General features: G+C 44.0%; 2 protein-coding genes across 2 annotated transcripts in view; one reads left to right on the plus strand and one right to left on the minus strand.

The window, feature by feature from the left end:
- The window catches only part of LOC116828393 (uncharacterized), a 666,188-nt gene that overhangs the window by 601,385 nt on the left and 45,549 nt on the right, over positions 1–19,254 (plus strand). The gene's annotated exons all lie outside the window — the stretch shown is intronic.
- Positions 13,566–19,254, minus strand: part of LOC116828417 (uncharacterized) — a 15,771-nt gene continuing 10,082 nt past the window's right edge. The window contains exons 5-7 of the mRNA XM_075062092.1: positions 18,283–18,396; positions 17,922–18,035; positions 13,566–16,361 (exon numbers count right to left, since the gene is read on the minus strand). Of these exons, the coding sequence (XP_074918193.1) occupies positions 15,682–16,361; positions 17,922–18,035; positions 18,283–18,396 (908 nt within the window). The 3' untranslated portion in view covers positions 13,566–15,681. The remainder of the gene's footprint in view (positions 16,362–17,921; positions 18,036–18,282; positions 18,397–19,254) is intronic.

The raw sequence follows: 19,254 nt of genomic DNA on the forward strand, positions 1-19,254 counted from the left end.
CTGTTCCGGCGCCCGTCCTCAGATTGGTGATCGACGGTCCCGAGGAACCAATCAGCCTCTTTATTCCTCCACTCTCCCCCGGGAGTCTCCTCTCCAAACAACAGGGGTGGGCCGCTCCCACATTGGCCCGCAGCTGGCAGGACACCTAGTTCTGATTGGTGGAGACTCCTGTCGACCTTGCTGAAGAGCCCTTGCAGGGAGAGAGCGGGGAGCTGGTGCAGGGCGGGATCCTATGCTCAAAAACCGCGGTGCGAAGAACGGGGACTTGCTGTTAGTCCTCCCGCCCCACCGCTAAACTGGCTGGTTGGTCGGTGGTATTACCGCGCCACCAGAGAGTGCTTGCCGCCCGCCGCGCCCCCAGACACGGCCCCATCCTGCTCTCCCCAGAGCTCCCCCCGGTGACACTCAGCCCCCCCGACCCCAGATCACACTCAGCCCACACACACCCCTCCCCAGAACTCACCTCAGTCACACCCAGCCCACTCCGCTCTCCTCACAGCTCCCCCCAGTGACACTCAGCTCCCCTCGTCACACTCAGCCCACCCCCCCGCTCTTCCCTGAGCTCCCCTCATCACACTCAGCCCCCCCAGCTCCCCTCAGTCACACCCAGCCTGCCCCCCAAGCTCCCTTCAGTCGCAGCCAACCTCCCAGATCCTCTCGGTCACACCCAGCCCACCCCCAATCCCGCTCTCCCAGAACTCCCCTCAGTCGCCACCCAGTCTGCCCCCCAACTGCCCTCAGTTGCACCCAGCCTGCCCCCCAGATCCCCATCACATCCAGCCCCCCAGCTCCTCTGTCACACCCAGCCCACCCCCAATCCCGCTTTCCCCCGAGCTCCCCTTAGTCGCACCCAGTCTGCCCCCCCAACTGCCCTCAGTCGCACCCAGCCTGCCTCCTAGATCCCCATCGTGTTGGTGTCACTAAGCATAACCCTAAAGTAACTTAAAAGGTAATAAGGATATAAAGTCTCCCTGTTTAGGCCTCAGATGAGCAAGAGTCCTTCCATGTTTAAACTTTAATCAACCTAAAAGGCCTGGAGTAACAGCCATTATCAGTTGCAACAGTTCTAATTGGTCTAAAGCAGAAATAATGAGGCCTGTGCACCTTTAGCAGAAGGACAAGATAACTTGCAGAAGGAAAACTTACTAACGAGCTGCTTCGGCCAAGTTTACTTAATGCACCTGCGCTTACGTTAAGTGCTACAGGGGGAGGAAGGAGGAGGAGAGGGAGGGGGAAGACAAAGAAGTGTGTGAGAAAAGAATGCTGCAGCCGGACAGAAGAGGGAGGGGAAACGGGGGCTTGCTAGTCAGCGAGAAAAGTTCTCATGGATATAAAGGAACAGACTGCTTGTTTTAGCTGGGCTGGATCTGAGGCGTACTAAGTCTCCCAGCCCCGCTTTGAGATCTCAAATAAACTCTGCTTGCTTCTCCCCCTGGTGTGTTTATTGGCGCTAAAGCACTCCGGGCACGAATCACTGTTGTTGGCCTTGGGCACCTCCGGTGTCTGCAACAATCGCACCCAGCCCCCCAGCTCCTCTCAGTCACACCCAGCCCACCCCCAATCCCGCTCTCCCCAGAGCTCCCCTCAGTTGCACCCAGCCTGCCCCCCAGCTCCCTGTCACACCCAGCCTGCCCCCCCAGCTCCCCTCAGTCGCAGCCAGCCCCCCAGCTCCCTGTCACACCCAGCCAGCCCCCCAGCTCCTTTCAGTCACACCCAGCCCATCCCCAGTCCCGCTCTCCCGAGAGTTCCCCTCAGTCTCACCCAGCCTGCCCCCAAGTTCCCCTCAGTCACATCCAGCCCTCCCTCCCCCTGAGCTCCCCTCATCACACTCAGCCCACTCCCCTCTCCAGAGATCATCTCAGTCACACTCACCCTGCCCCCCTGAACTCCCCTCAGTCACACCCAGCCCCCCAGCTCCTCTCAGTCACACTCAGCCCACCCCTCCTCCCACTTTCCCCAGAGCTCCCCTCAGTCACACCCAGCCCCCCCAGCTCCCTCAGTCACACCCAGCCCACTGCCTGCTCTCCTCAGAGCTCCCCTCAGTCACACCCATCCCTCCTTCCCCCCTCAGCTCTCCTCAGTCACACCCAGCCCTCCTTCCTCCCCACCTTCCCTCAGTCACAGTCAGCTCCCAGTTCTCGTCACACTCAGCTCCCGCCCCGAGCTCACCTCAGTCACACCCAACCCCCCAGTCACACCCAGCCCGCCCTCCCCAAACTCCCCTCAGTCACACTCAGCCCACCCCCTTCCCTCTCCCTAGAGCTCCCCCCAGTCACACCCACCCCTCCCTCCTCCTGAGCTCCCCTCGTCAAACTCAGCCCACCCCCCTTCTGTCTCCCTAGAGCTTCCCTCAGTCACACCCAGCCTCCCTCCCTGAGCTCCCCTCATCACACTCAGCCCCTCCCTCTCCAGAGCTCACCTCAGTCACACCCAGCCCCCCAACTCCCCTCAGTCATTCCCAGCCCACCCTCCCTCCCGCTCTCCCCAGAGCTCCCCTAAGGCCACACCCACTCCATCCGCCCGCCGGAATCCCCTTCAGTCACCTTCAGCCCACCCCCATCACTCCAGAAGCTCCTCATTCTATACCCTAGCACCCCCTTTCCCACTCTCCCAGTCCCCCCCCTCGAGTCACCCCCAGCCCCCCCGCCCGAGCTCCCCTCATTGGCACCCAGCCCACCACCAAGCTCCCCTCAGGCACACCCAGCCAGCTATCCCTGGAGCTCCCTTCAGCTCTGGCCAAGCCCCACCCATCAGTCTCCTGCCGACATGTCCCCAGACATGGCCCATCCCCTCTCCCAAGCTCCCCTCAAACATAGCCAGCTCCTTCCCCCAGTGGCCCTCTTCTGCCTCCAGCAGACCCCTCCCCACTTTCAGCTCATTACCCTGCAACCCAGAGCCCCCACCCCACCCCACTCCCCAATCAACCAACCTGGAGTGCTGTGACCCCACTGCAGCAACCTGAGAGTAAATGTGAGACCACTATTCTAGGCAAGGGAATAGGGGAGACCAAAGTGCACAGTGGTGTGGAAACATAGAGGGAGCATCTGACGGGTTCAGTCACAGAGATCCCGTTAAGACTGTTCCTTGATGTGCTGAGATTACCTCTGAGCCTGTTTTCTCTGCCAGTTTGGGACTCCAGAACCCTGCCTTGTTGAGCCAGACACACTAGCCAGCTGCAAACACAGTCCCAGGTCTGGTCCACACCCAAAGCTGCAGACTTAACTGAAAACAGCTTAGCAAGTACTCCTGTCTCCAGCACCCAGAAACCCAACTCCCACTGGGATCTAAACCCCAAATAAATCCATTTTACTCTGTATAAAGCTTATACAGGGTAAACTCATAAATTGTCCCCCCCATAACACAGAGTCATCCACAGCTGTTTGTTCCCCCAGGTATTAATCACTCTGGGTTAATTCATAAACAAACGTCATTAAGATTTAAGTGGTTTCAAGTAATAACAGACAGAACAAAGTAAGTTACCAAGTAAAATTGAATAAAAGATTGCAGGTCTAAGCCTAATAGATTAAAAAATTGATTACAGATGAAATCTGACCCTCAGAGATGTTCCAATAAGCTTCTTTCACAGACTAGACTCTTTCATAGTCTGGGACCAATCCTTTCCCCGGTACAGACCTTGTTAGTGCCAACAGGCATCTTGGGTGAAAAGCAGGGGATTCCACATGCCTGGAACCCCCCTTTGTTCTCTTCCACCCCCTTTCAGATCTTTGACAAGACGGGAATCCTTTGTCTCTCTCTGTTCCCACCCCTCCTTCTAAATGGAAAAGCACCAGGTTAAAGATAGATTTCAGTGTCAAGTGACATGTTCACAAGTCCTGTGAGCCCCCCTCCATTCTTTCAGGACTGGCCCGTACATAGGCAGTGGAGGCTTGAAGGTAAACAAAGCCATCTACCGACAGTTGTTCTAGTTCAGTGGTTCCCAAACTGGGGTTCATGAAACATTACAGGGGTTTTCGGGGAAATAATTCCCTAATGGCGGACAGAACTGTCCCTAGGAACCCCAGGCAGCACAGGGCCAGCAGCCCGGAGCCCCTGGACTTCCAAGAGCTAAGCAGATCACAGCAAGCATATCTATCATGCCGAGATTTAAACTTCAAGACTCCTTATAAGAAATGGAAAGGGAGGTGAATATTTTTTTCTGTTTTTTAAATTAAATAGGCAGCTACTATTGTTTTTTAAATTATGAAGAACAAGTTTAAGCTTTGTTGTAACGTGCGCTGTTTGCCTGGACTGCTCAAGACCTGAATGCTTGTGTAGGAGGAACTCTTTTGAGTTGGCTTCTTAAATACCTTCATGCTGTTTCACATCTGATACTCCTTGATGAAACATAGGAGCCTTGTCTTAGAAGAGGCTTATTCAAAGTGATACAAGCTACGAAGTGAGATCTTGGAAGAGTGTTGCCGTTTTCATAATGTAATAATACTATAATGATAAATAATTAATAATAAATAATGTGTAATAAGCATATCATAAAACAAATTTTATATTTCCAATATCACTGCTTTTATAATTTATACTCAGGTAATGGATAAAATCCCTGGAAATATTCATTTTTAAGGGGGGAGTTGCGAGACTTGGCGTGCTAGTGAAAGGGGTTCACAGGCTGTTAAAGTTTGGGAACCACAGTTCTAGTTAATGGGAGCCATCAAAATTCCAAGCCACCATTAATGGCCCACACTTTGCATAATTACAATAGTACTTCAGAGTAATACTTCATATTTCTAGTTTTAGATGCAAGAATGGAACATACATACAAATAGGATGAGCGCATTCAATAGATTACAAGCTTTGTAATGATATCTAACAAGAGACCTTTTGCATAAAGCATATTCCAATTACATCAGAGTCACACTTTAAAACATTTTTATAAAGTATTATGGAATGTAACATCACAGAATCATATCCAGCTCTTAGCAACTTTCCCTTCTGTCTAACCCCCATTTTTTCTTCCTGGTGGTACCTCCTCTCCCTGTTCGAAAATATACCTGTAAATCTTAGAGCTGTTCAGTCATCAAGTTGTTTAACTAAAGGCACCATTCATTTGATTGTAGCACAGAGACGGTAGATACCTTTAAAAGCTTGGTGAAAGATGTATTTTTTTTTATTTCATAAAATGTGAAAGGACACGATGTCATAAGTACCTAAGATGATGATGTCAGGGACACAGAAAAGGAAATAAAAAGCTCATGTAATGACTGCAGTGAAGAAAGATGTAGCTACGATGAAAAAATACTTAAAATATGTTAACAACCCGTGCAGTAGTAGCAGCAAGACGGTCGCAGCAGAGACATCAGATGAAAAATGTATAGATGGTCCACAATTCAACGTTTAAGAATTATCACAAGAAAAACAAAGATCCAAACAAAACAGAAATTCTTTATCCAAACCAGAATAACGACAATGCCACTAGTGACAGAGATTAAATGATTCCTATTATAACCATTGGCAATACCATTTATGGTCCAATCTAACACCCAAAATTCAAGATCTGCTAGTGATCAATGGTCCACCAAAAGTAAAAGACATGGATTTTCCTCTGGATGAGCAGAATCGCCATTTTTCTATGTTTTTATTCAGAAAACTTGAAAACAACGAAGTGTTGAAGTGGAGCTGGCTGCTTTACTCGGATTCCACTAACAAGGTTTTCTGTTTTTGCTGCAAACTCTTTGACTTGAATCCAAAAATCATCCCTAGCATTCGAGGTGTCGAATGATTGAAGAACATGTCTCAGGTTCTCATGCATCTTGAAAAGTCGCCTAGTCATTTCAGTTCCTACCAAATGAGGGTCAAAGCAGAGCAAAGGCTAAAACTGGATAATTGCATGAACAAGAGACAAAACACTGGGAGGCTTATGACAATAACATTTTATCTTTCTAAAAATAACATGGCTTTCCAAGGTTTATCTGACAGGCTCTTCACGAACTTCCTAGGTTTGGTGGAGTTACAAGGAAAGTATGATGAAATAATGAAGGAACATTTGTGACACATACTTTCCGGGGAGGTGATGAATCACTACTCTGGAAAAACAATTGAGAATGAGATAACTGAATTATTGGTGAAGAAAGTGTTCCAAGATAATGAATTATTGGTGAAGAAAGTGCTGCCAGATATTCTTAAAAGTGCTAAGTTCTACTCCGTTATATTGGATTGCACTCCAGATGAGAGACGCAATGAAAAGATGTCTTTCACTGTTGGGTTCCTTTATTAGTTTTAAAACAGTGGATGAGTCCACAGGGGAAGCACTAACTGATACTATACTTACTACTCTGAAGGAATGCAACCAATATCCAGGGCCGCCCAGAGGACTCAGGGGGCCTGGGGCAAAGCTGGGGAGCTGTGGCGCTTGTACTCACCCAGCGGCGGTCCAGGTCTTCGGAAGCATTTTGGCGGTGGGGGGCACTTCAGTCACTCCCCGTCTTTGTCAGCACTGAAGGGCCCCCTGCTGCCAAAATGCCACCGAAGACCTGGAGCAACTGAAGGGCCCCCTGCTACTGAAATGCTGCCGATGACCCAGACTGCCACCGGGCCAGGGCTTGCAGGGCCCCTGTGGGGCCTAGGGCAAATTGCCCCACTTGCCCCCCCCTGGGCGGCCCTGCAAATATCCAAGACTGCCGGGGCCAGGGTTATGACAGCAGTGCAAACATGAAGGGGAAAAACAAGGGTGTACAGGCAAGAATCCTTAATCAAAACCCAAGAGCATTTTTTGTTCCATGTGGATGCCACTCACTTAGTCTTGTGGTGGGGAATGCTGCAATATCTTCACTGGAGTCCATCTCCCTCTTTGGCATTCTGCAAAGGAGCTACCTTCTAGTTCTCTACCTCTGTTCATCATTGGAAGATTCTCACAGATCATGTCAATATCACTATGAAGCCAATATATGAAACACACTGGGAGCGCAGAATTGACATTGTTAAAGCTGTTGGATACCGAACAGCTGAAATCCACAATGTCTTCATCGCATTGGCTGAATCAGAGCAAGTAGATGCTGGTGTCCCTCCTGAAGTACTCACTCTGGCATGTGAACTAACTGAATTCAAGTTTCTTGTCTCCATTGTTGTGTGGTACAATGTCCTTTTTCAAGTCAATGTGAACAAAAGCAAGAAAAACTTCAACATTGTTGCAGCCATAAACTTGGTAAATGCTTGCTGTGACTATATTGTAAACTACAGGGAAGTCAGGTACAAAGGAGCTGACAACAGCTACAGAAATAGTTGAAAATCTTGGTGTTGATATAGAGTTTAAACCACCCCCACGTGTTCATCGTTCAAAACATCAATTCAGCTATGAATGTGAAGATGAAACAGTTTACAATCCAGAAGTCAAGTTTAAAATTGAATTTTTCAACCGGCCTTTAGACACTGTTGTCTCTGGAAGAATGGTTTGAGCAAATGAATCAACAGGTGAACCTTTGGGGCTTTCTATATAACATAACACGACTCCCTGACAAAGAAACTTTGATGAAGCACTGCGACAACCTTCATAGTGCACTGAGATATGGAGAGAGCTCTGACATTAACGGCAGTGACCTCTGCAAAGAACTTGGCTATCTCCAAAGTCTGCTTCCAATGGACTGTAGTGCTCCTCAAGAAATTCTGCAATTTATTTACAACAATCAACTTAATGACAACTTCCCAAACACACGGATAGCACTCAGGATCCTGTTAACCATATCTGTAACAGTGGTGTGCAATGACTGGAGCTTCTTGAAGTTGAAGCTCATAAAAACATATTTGCGATCAACCATGGGAGATGACAGACAATCTTCGCTGGCCATCCTGTGTATTGAGAATGCTGTGACTCGAAATATAGACCTGCCATAAGCAATATAGAATTTGCGGCAGCAAAGGCACATAGAGTTGCCTTCTGAGTCTTGGTAAACAAAGATTGTTTTGTTAATTTAGTTTAGTGTTTGTCATTTAGCTATGTTATTTTACATAATTTATTTGAATAAAACTGAATTGTCTTTTGTATTTTTTAATAAATTATAAAAACTTTTGAGATTACAGCTTTATTTCTGAAACTTCTGTTAATATCACTACATAACTTAACTCAAAGGGCACAAAAATTCAAGTTTGCCTAGGGCGCCATTTTCTCTAAGGTTGGTCCTGTGAGAGGACACACTGCCGACCGCAAGGAAGTATGAATATGAGGTACAAGATATGGCTAGATGGCTGGCAAGTAAACCTAACCCACCCTCTCCCTCAACTCTGTCGGTCTGGCCACATCTCTCCCACCATATTACCACTCTCTTAACTACTCTCTCTTACTATCTCCCAACATAAAGAACAGAAGCACCTCTCCTCCCCCCGTCCTAATCCCAAATGAATGCCTCTTTGGGCTCAAATAACTTGTTTCCCTCTGTGCAGGGGTGGCTGTCTCACCCCTAGGAGAGAGTGGGTTAGGGCAGGCTAGAGCAGCTGCGCTAAGAGGCAGACAATCAGGGAAGGCCTGTGGGAGAGTCAGTGAGGGCTGAGCAGGAGGTGGCCAATCAGGGCCAGGCTCAGCCCTATATAAAGGCTGCCTAGGAGAGGAACAGGTAGTCTCTCCCAGACCTCCAACAGGGAAGGTCTGTTTTCTGGGCTAGAAGACCAGAACTACGGATAGCATAGTGTTGGGCAGGCTCAGGGGAGCCGAAGGGAAGGGCTTAAAGGGTCAGAGGAGAAAAAAATTACTGGGTTTCACAAATCAATTGTTTTTTATTTTTTTAGCGGTGATATTTAAAATCATTATTAGCACTCTGGTTTGGGGCAGCTATCTGTGTGACATGTCTTACACCTTTTTGGATGCAACAGGAGATTAACATACAAAAATCATTAGGATTGTAAACAGCATAGTTAGGCCTCCCTGAAACAACCAGTTTTTTATGCCACAGAAATTGAACAGGTTACTTAGCCACTTTCATAAAGAACTCGGCTCTACTTGGGGAAGATATGTGATTTGTTCTAAGTGGCTAGCGCGATTTATTACCTTATTGGTATCGTCAGGTATAAACAGACAATACTGTTTTTAATGAGAGCACAGGTCCCTCCGTTGGCCGCCAGCCCTATGTCCAATGCCTGACGGTTCTGGATGCCACCTGTTGGATTGCCCCCGTTTCTTTGGCCAGGGTTCTTAAAACTTTTTTCAGTTTTATTTGCCATTATTTTAACTATTACTTGTAACCTCAGGAGCTTTTTTTTTTTTTTTTTTTTTGTATTACTCCCCCAAGTGGGAATATAGGAACTGCCTATAGCCTCTTCCCCAGGTGTCATTACTGTTCCATATTGCACTATAATAGCAGACAAGGTCCTCCAGTGAGGTCTGTGGAATTGAGTGGGATAACCAGGACAGGAACACCAGTTTGTGAGTTGGGCTATGGGCAATGTGGCTGCAGACTCAGCATTTAGAAATAATAAGGGTCTGAGCTATCCACACTTGCTGTTTGGATAAAAAGAATTGTAACCGTAATGGACTCCCCAGACCTTAGACCCAGCAGCCGAGGAACAGCACCACCAGAGGTGCATGTTGGCAGGGCGGCCCTCTCTGGTTCTGACAACCTCAAACTGAGGGAACTGCAGTCACAGTTTTATGTCCACCAGCTAGCAGGCGCTAGGCTCGACTAACTTGCTCTTGGCCTTGCTTTATGTACTTGTCTGCTTTTGGCAACCCTTACGAGGAGCATAGATTGTAAGGTATTGCAGGCTGTTCTCATACGTTCTTTTCTCTACCGTCGTTCTAAACTGGACCTTTTCAAAATTGACTTGCTGGTCTGAGGTGATGATGGTTATGCATACATTTCTCATTCACACAAATAAGATGGTACTGAGAATACAAACACTTTTTATATTGAAGCAAAAAAAGCATTGCAAATCAAACCTTGCTAAAGTTTTACAATTGATAACCCAAGACAATTTACATGAGACCCAGGCATTTAATGTTTCTTCTAAATTTACTTAACATAGACACAATAGGAATCTTGTCTCTTTACTAACTAAATCTGTTAAAACAGAGTTTAGAGAGGGCCCCAATTTGTAATGCATATGGGAATTACACAGAGCTATTATAGGCTCAGAGGGTTTTTAACATTGCTTGCTTTTTGTTTTGTGCACCTCACCTCTGCTGTTGCTTCAGAAGGTCACTGTTATTTCTTATTCTTTATTACAGCCTCTTATCTGGTTATTGTTACCAAAAAAAACCAACCAAAACAAAAGACTGCAGAATCCTACTATTCTCTCCTGATTTGACTGCCAGGTAATTTTGCAACCATGACTTGGTCTTGTAGCTTTAGCTTTGCAAAACATTTAATTTTTTTATCCACCAGAACAATTTTACCATTTAAGGGTAAATGCAAATCCAATTTAAGCCAAAAACAGCAATTACTGTGTCTATGCAAAAAGGTCTGTCAGTTTTTGCAGGACCACTTTGAATTAAAGAGTCCATGAATTTTAGCTGCATTAAAAACTGCAAAACAATTGTTAACATTATCCCACATTTGTAGAAAACAGGAGTTTGAACAAACCAGTTTGTTTTGTTTTGTTTTTCTAGGAACTATGTTATCTTAGATTACCTTTTAACAGATGATTTAGTTTGCCACAATGCCAAGACGACATAACTCAGCTTTGCTTTACAGTAAGCTGACACTGTGTTTGTTGTTCATGCCAATAGTAATATGTGATTATGCGTAATACACATTATTTCTTTCCTTAACATTTCTTTACACACTGCTTTGTTTTTGCATAGCTGTATATATATATGGATTATTTACAGGCATTCTTCTGGAAAAGGGCCATTCCCACTTCAATGGCTGCAAAGAAACCAAGAACTCTCTCTTTAACATGGTCCCCTATTAAACACCATAAACCATTTCACCAACAAAGTTTACTGCTTAATTCTTTCCATCCTCTGACAAAATAGTTAACATTTTTCACTCTCTTTTCTTATAATCACTGTTATGTCCAAAATGACACCTTTCTATACTATAACTTTTTTAAAAACATTCATACCATTTTAAGTATTGTTCCAGGGGTTTTGATCTTAGCCTCGCACTTACTTTTTTCTTATTCCTGACACTATTTCCCTTAGGGCTTTCAACCTGTTTTTCAGTTTCTTTATCTGTTGCTTGCTTGTCTGGGCCCGATCCTGCTTTTTCCAAGTAACCCGTTTGTGAGTGCTTATTGTGGTCACTTCACAATTTTGAAAGAAATGTTCAAGGAAAGGGACAGGAAGGGTGGGGGCTAGTTGAGAGCCCTCCCCCCTTGCTGAATTGTTAGTGGAACACTAAAGAATCAGTTTTTGAGGCAGACAACAAAGGGGAACAGAACAAGGGCTTTTTGTCCTTTTTTACAATGAGATGGGAGTATGAAGGGGTTGGGATCGATCCGGGAGTTTGGAGAACGGGGTAAAGGGGAGCGCTCAGTCTGGTGGTGGGAGAGGAGGCTTTTAATAAAGCTTTTAACTTATTATTTGAATAATTGAGAGAGAGGCAAGTTTTGATTTTGTCCACCTACGATTTGCCTCTTCCCACCACTGCATGAAACAGTTAACCTTTTTGGATTTCACCAGATGGCCAAACCTCTTCACTGGCGGCTAGTTTTGATTCCCTGCACCCGTTTATGCTCGGAATGGTCTCCTGGCCAGTCGGCGACCTGAGCAGTTCTGGCCCCGAAACTGTATAGTCTCTTCAAACTCAAACCGAAAGGTCGTACCACCCACAGTGAGGTCTACACCTCGAAACTCTCTCTCTATGTTCCCACTCATGTTTGTAGGAATCCCGCCTGATCTGACATCAGTGGAATCTTGGTCAAGTAACATTTGATTACTCTGTTTTTTTCCAGACTGTGGACTTTTTGTCTCTGTGTCTCCTCGTATGCTCCGTCCTTATTCATCTGTGCGATGTGTTTGAGTCCGTTTCTAGATTGCCTGGTCTCACTCCAGGTAGGCCAGACCAGGGTTCTGTCTCTTGCGTGCTGCAGTGATTGGGATCTTGCCACCCAGATCGCTAGCCACACTGCCACTTGGGGTAAACCTTGCGTGCTGTGAACGCTAAAGGGCGACTTGAGCAGTAGCCTGTGGCTCTTCTTTATGTGTTACACGACGCATCGCTCTGACAAACCCTAATTTCCTTCTGTGTGTGAGTATGTTATGCGGTAACCGACGTCGAAGCCGGCAGTTCCTCAGAATCCGCTCATATTTATGTATTTTTAAAAGTCGGACTCCTGTACATTTCGTGGAAAAATAGTCTAGGCTAATCAGGGGCCATCCCATAACCTGTGGCCCTGCTTAAAATTTGAACAATAGACTGAGGTGAATGTCTTAAAGACAACTTGGCCAACCTAAATAAATATGGCTAAAGAAGTTAACTGTTTCAGTGCAAGTGGGGGAAGTAGCAAATCATAGTGCAAATTACAATTTGCCTCTCTCAAAATATTCAAATAATAGTAAAGCTTCTATTAAGCAGCCTCCTCTCCACCACCATTGTCAAAGTTAGACTCAGGACTCACAGTTTGCCAGACCACTCTGTTTTATTAGCACAGTGCTCTGCTAATACACCCAGATAATGTGAGCACCATACAAGACACAAACTATCTTATTTATACAGATAAAAGGAGGGGGAGCACTTAGCAAGATAACAAAGGAAGCAGAATCTGATAAGTTTACCTGGGCTAGCCATGCATATCTTATTTCCTTACTTAACTATTACCAATCTTCTGTTAATGTTTCACCATTAGCACCCTTGTTTATGCCTAATGTTTCTTTTCCTGGCACCTGTATTTCTTATTTCTGTTTAAAGGTACATACAACATTTCTTTAATCCATTCTTATTTTTACAATATAATTAATTCTACTTTCACAGTATCCAAAATAGACCATGAGTATAAAACATTGTTATGAGTAGGATCCAGTATCCCAGTGGCCATGAGAGAGACAGACACATCATTCATGCAGGTAAAGCCTTGGTGGGAAGGTTTTCATTAAGGTTGAAGTTAACTCATGCAAAGATCCACTACTATGCACTGCTTAGGAGACTGATAGGCTTAAGTGGCGTATAGACCTTTTGTACGCTGCTCGCTTAAATGGGAAATTTCAATTTTAAATCCCCCTTTCTAAAAGGTAATGAAACTATTGCATTATATTTAAACTATACAGTAGAACCTTTATTTTTAAATTAACTGGGGATTGAATAATTCATAAAACTGAATATCTCAATTAGCCATTGCAGTATGACGTACTATATTGTTTTCTTCCTGTCCTTCAAACCACTGCAAGGTAATTTCCACTGGAGGCATCAGAATTTTAATGGATATTGATTTGTTCTTCAACATCACTTCCACTGTATAATTCCCCTGCCCCGAATTATGGAAAATAGTTGGTATAGCTGCTTGTTTGTAAGATTGATGTACTGTATTTACCAATATTTGTATTTCATAAAATATCACTATTGGAGAACACACATAGAAAGCTCTGTCATGCAGCTCTTACTCATGGGAGTAGCCCTACTAAGGTCAACAGAACTTATGCACGCTAGGGCTGGATGTAAGGCCCAAATGTATCTAGGTAGCTCCAGTGATTGGTTACAGTATCTATTCCTTTAATTGAGGGTAGGAAATACAACATGTTCTGTGGCAAATCACTACTCCCAACAGTGTTAATTTAAGAACAAAATGTTATCCATGGCAATATAACACACAAGATAAGCCATTTGCAAGGATAAGAACAGTAGAATTACACCTCTAATAAACAATCACAACAGCTCACCAGCTAATTAATGGGGTGAGAGAAAAACAGAAGCTAGTCAGATTGAGTGAAAGATCCATATTAACAGAAAAGTAACAAAATTACCCATAAAGATTTTACCAAGACCATGAAATGATTCTTTTCCTGAATATATTTGCCTATACCAATTTTCCATCTTCTGTAATTTGAGCAGAATGCATTTCCTTCACCCACAAAGAATACACTATAAAGAATACCGTGCGCCTCTGTTTTGGGTTTAGCACACAGTTGTGTTGTTCCATGGCTGTCTTCTGAATTCTCCAGCTGAGACTCCCTTCTCTTTAAGTGCAGTTGGTGGGCTGAACTGTTATTCTAAGCCATAATCATTTGATGTAATGCTGCACCTTAAGCAGAAAATTTATTTACATTTGGGACCCCACCCCATGAAGGGCAGAATGCCCTCACAACCTCCACTGACTTCACAAACTGAATTCCCCCCTGTGAGACTGTAATATGAGACTTTGAGTGGTCGATAGGCTGAAGACATGATTGTGAAGAATCTGCTTTTTTAACTTATTTTTTTTTGTTTATATTTTTCCCCACCAGTAACTCATCAATGGATTGTACCAAAACAAACTGGGAAGGAGTGCCATCTGGATGGAGCTTACAAGGTGGTTAATGCCAGAACTAGGTTTTGCCCTGCTGGTTTGTTTCCCTCCCCTCCTCTTTTCTATAACATAGCTCAGTCCCCCAGACGAGGCATCAGAGAGTGCTAGAAACAATCCTGGCAAGTTTGAGCCTGAGGATTTTTCTTGACAACTTTATTAAAAAAAACCTAAAGAAACTCCCACACAAACTTCAGTAAGAGTTTATAAATACAGAGCCAGCTCCTCAGCTGCTGTAACTTAACATCTTCAATGAGCGTAAAGGAGCTAGGAAACGTTATACCAGCTGAGGCACTCACTTGTATTATTTATTGGCTTTCATGGCATTTTGCTCAACTTAACTACCCAGTCCTGCTGCGCCTAAAGTTTTTTTTTCCCCTGAGGGGCCACAGTGCCATCAAAAGTGAGATTAGAGAAATTTTCTTTTATTATATCAAGAACCTGGTGTTACTGAACAGGGCTGGCTCCTGTCTCAGGTACATTTTTGTCCTTCCAGTGAAAGGTAGCGATAGTAATGACCTATAGCTGCTGCAGCACGACAAATGCTTAACCACTTTATTCCCCATAATGTTTCCTTCAAAACCCAAATGTTGTGAAAACTAAGAAAAAGTGTTCTCAAAACCAGGACAAATATCAGCATATAAAAATCTTCAGTGTCCAGTAGTGCACACATCAAACCATATATACAACAGTCTGTAATATGGAACATTACATTTGGAAGGTGGAAAACTCAGGCTGTCCAAAAAGAAATCTATACTGTAAGCTTTCTCTAGTCAGTCTCCAACTCTTAAGGGGTCTCAGCCAGGTAATCTTAAAATATCTCCATTTGCCTGGCTTCAATGGGTTAAAAGTGTGATTTATAGAGGTACTGAATATCGAGAGCTACCTTTGACTTAAGTGGGAGCTACAGGTGCATTTCACCTCCCAAACTCCAGTCCTAAGTATCTTCCGCTTCTCTGAAGAGGAGTTCAGAAATGGGTTCTAAATTTCAAATGGTAGGAGTCCCTCCTCTCAGTAAAGAGCCAACAATCCCTTTTCCCGTTGTAGGTCACACTACATGCATTTTCTGACCTATTCTCAGTTAGCTCTCTCTCACATAGTAACTTGTGAAAAGATATTAATGAATCCTCTCCTTTTCCATTAAGCTGGTCTCTGTGTATCCAGGTCCTGGTGAAGCCTTCAGATGGAGTTACTGGTGATAGGATTATTTTTTAGGCTCATAGATTTCCTACTCAGTTTTTCACTCACCTAGTGATTGTTCCAGCTTCTCTGTGTGAATCTTCTGGTGTCTAAGAAGACAACTGGCTAAGTGGACTGGATCTCTTTCATGTGACTTTTTTGATGCTTAACTAAGCTTCTTTTCAGCACAAAGGTTTTCCCACACACGTTACACTGGAATAATTTCTCCCCTAAATGCCGGCGTTGGTGATTTAGAAGATAATCCTTTCTGCTGTAGCTTTTGTCACATTTGGTACATTTATATGGCCTCTCTCCGCTGTGAATCATTTGGTGCCTAATGAGCCATGAGTGGCAAATGAAGCTCTTCTCACATTGGCTGCATTCATAGGGTTTCTCTTTTCCATGGCTCCTTTGGTGTTTTGTCAAACTTACCTTCAGCTGGAAGTTTTTCCCACACTCAGTGCATGCAAAGAGTCTCTCTCCTGTGTGGGATTGTTGGTGATTCTGAAGATACACTTTTTGAGTATAGTTTCTCTCACATTCAGTACTTGTACACAGTCTCTCTTCTGGGTAGGGTTCTTCTTGATGGATTAATAAATTTTTGTCACAGAGAGATGAAACCCCCAAACTGTTCCCAGTAGCAGTTGCCTGCTGCATTTTTGAATCGTACAGACTTTTCCGTGTCACACTCTGTTTGGGATTTTGCAAACACTCTTCTCCGAGTTTTCCATATAATCTAGACTTGTACACAATGCTGTCAAGAGGTTTTCCAGGGAGCTTATCCTTGTTTGTGCTTCCATCTTTTGCTGAAATAAACATACAATCACAAGAAGGTAACACGAATAAGGAAACCTCTTCTGATTGCAACCAACCAAAGGTCTTAACTAGAAAAATGTTTGTGGCTATATTGTTCCTGAAGAAGAGATAAGCGAGTTAAACAAAAATATAGGCTTTATTACTCAGTAGAACAGCCTGGAAAGTTTCCACTGAAATTAAAATGTTGATGAAAAATAGAAAACATTTGTGAAAGTCTCTGAAACCAGCTCTATTAAAAATCACTTATGCAGAGTCATAGATTTGATCAGCACTCTACAATCTACGGCAAGATCTGTGCCCAGCTTCAGAGTTTAGTCTTAGCACTGGATCAGTAAATACACAAGTTTTGGGGCCTGATTTTCAGAGACACTGAGTACCCACACCTCCAAATAAAATCAGACAAGAATCTGTGGATGCTCAGAACCTCTGAACATCAGGCCTGTAGTGTGAACTGATTGTGTACTGACTAAATTCCTGAATAACAGACACCATTAACCTGAAAGCTTATCCAATTGAGGCCTAACCAGTGCTGAGCATAGCAGAACATTAGCCTCACTGAGAGCTCTGATCCCACAACAAACTTTGTATAGGGCAACCCCATGCGCACACCCAGAGCTCTGGGCTCCTGCCCATAGTGTATCCTTGCTGAGAGTTCATTGCAGGGCTAGGCCCGATTACATACTTGATACTCCTCTTAATAGAGCCCAACAGAGTAGGTGACATTGTTGCTGCTGCACTAGTGTACTGCCACCCCGTGGGCATGTTCCCACATTCTGTAAGGAATTATTCCTCCCCACATCGATCACTTCACCTGCAGCTTTAAAGATTAGTTTTTCAGTGGATTTCAGCAGAGGTGTCCAGTATCTCATGATCACTATATTTTAATCATCTCCTCAGTGTTTCTAATCTCTCTCAGCTTTGTATCATCCATGGATTCAATACATTAAGGGTCCACTACACCTGCTAGGTTGTTAATGAGAGGACTGAATGGCATCTGTCCCACATACCATATTGGGACACCACCCGTTTCAGTCTCAGTTACTTTTGTTCCACACAAACGTGGTGTCCCCTCACTTCTATAGTTGACAATTACTTACACCAGTAATAAAGGCACACATGAAGCTCAGGTTACAGAAAGTCATTTACACAAAGGGAATTAATGCCACACAATTAGCAATTTTCTGCACAAATTGTTGGGTGTTCTTCATTTTGGGCCTTTTCACAAATATTTCACCCTGTATTTGGGCCCTGGCAGGTTGAAAGCTGAATAGTGCTAGGTCTAAACCATATGGGATTCTACTTGATACTGCTTTCCTGTTTGACACAACCATTTCCTGAGTTTTTAATCAAACTTGTGTCTATTTTGTAGTAACTATAGCTAATCCATTGACCCATGTTAGGAGGATGCTTCATCATATATCAAGAGGATGACACTGAATTACTGGGTTTGTGGGGGGACAACTAAAAAGGTCCTGAATTTTCTGTATTTTGATTAATTTAACTTTGCATTAATTTTGCTTTCCCACTGGGAGCATTATTCCGTTACTGACCTGTGCTGGGATCTGTATGGATTTCGTTTTCCTCTGAATCATGCTGCTCACAGACACTCGGCTCTTCCTCTTGTTTAATCCGTGATAAAATGTCAGTTGCACAAATCTGAAATCCTGTTCATGGGAAAAGAGTTACATTACAAAGCATTCACTTTAGAAGTTAGGAAAATGAAGAATTTTGGAATAGTTAGGAACCCCAGATTACATCTGGTCGAGGTTGCTGGAAAGTCACATTTGTCATGCAGATAAGAAAAGTGCTGATAAAGCATCAGGAAAGACATGGTTATAAGAGCTCCCAAAGGTATTGCTGTGTGTCCAGCTTTGTCCTACACCATTTGAGTTGTTCTGATCTATTACTCACCAGTGCATGGGTCTATAGGCATCTCTGTATTCTCTGACTCTAGCAGTACCCTGATGCATAACTCTTTGCCTTTCTCAGTCTGGGATAAAGTGTCAGACTTGGAAACTGCATGGTCTGTTCAAGGAGAAATGGAGATACAAGTATCGTGAATATAACAGTAGCTGCAAAATCTGTTTTTTCCCCTCCCCAAACCTGGCTTGCTTTGTAAATCTCAATTAGACATTAAAATAAACACATCTGCATACCCAAGGTCTTATACAACTTCCTCAGCATAAGGGGGTCTACAATTCCAGTTTCTTTGTATCGTTATGTATTATTTAGCAGATAATATGAGGATTATATTTAACCAAAAGGAGTGAATGCTACAATTGAGCTTTTAGCCTTAATTTCATGTGCCCCATTTATGAAATTTTCTTAAGAAATTTCCTTCTTTCAAAAAAGAGAGACGTTGCCAATGGAGCATATACATTTCTTGATCTGTATTAGTTTGGCATGATACTCCCCAGAACACAGCCGCCCTGAACTCCAAGTCAGAGTTTGGTTCTTTAGTTTAGATGGGAGTTTATTTGGGCATTTAATGTAAAAACAATTTGTGTTAGAACATAAGGGAATCTGGCTGTGTTTTATTAAAATACACCCCGCACTCCCCCCCCAAAAAATAGATTTCCTCAAAATTTCCAAAACAAAGCACTTAGGCTCCAGGCAGAAGCATCTAAGACAAAGGAGTCTGTTTCAGAAAGTTATAAGAAACAGAAAAAGATGGGTGCTGGAGCTCAAAACTGATGTGCTAGATGGACCCACTATCATTGCCTTTATACAGTACATGTGTATATACTCATGTGCTGTATATTATAGGAGGAGCAGGTAGTACCACTTATTGTTAAAGTTACTCAATACTTCCCATTTTAAGACCCTGTGGTAAAGCCTCCTGTCCCAGATCTGGACTTTAGCATCCAAAATCTGGGTGCTTAC

This window comes from Chelonoidis abingdonii, chromosome 2 (genome assembly GCF_003597395.2).
Source record: "Chelonoidis abingdonii isolate Lonesome George chromosome 2, CheloAbing_2.0, whole genome shotgun sequence".
NCBI lineage: Eukaryota > Metazoa > Chordata > Testudines > Testudinidae > Chelonoidis > Chelonoidis abingdonii.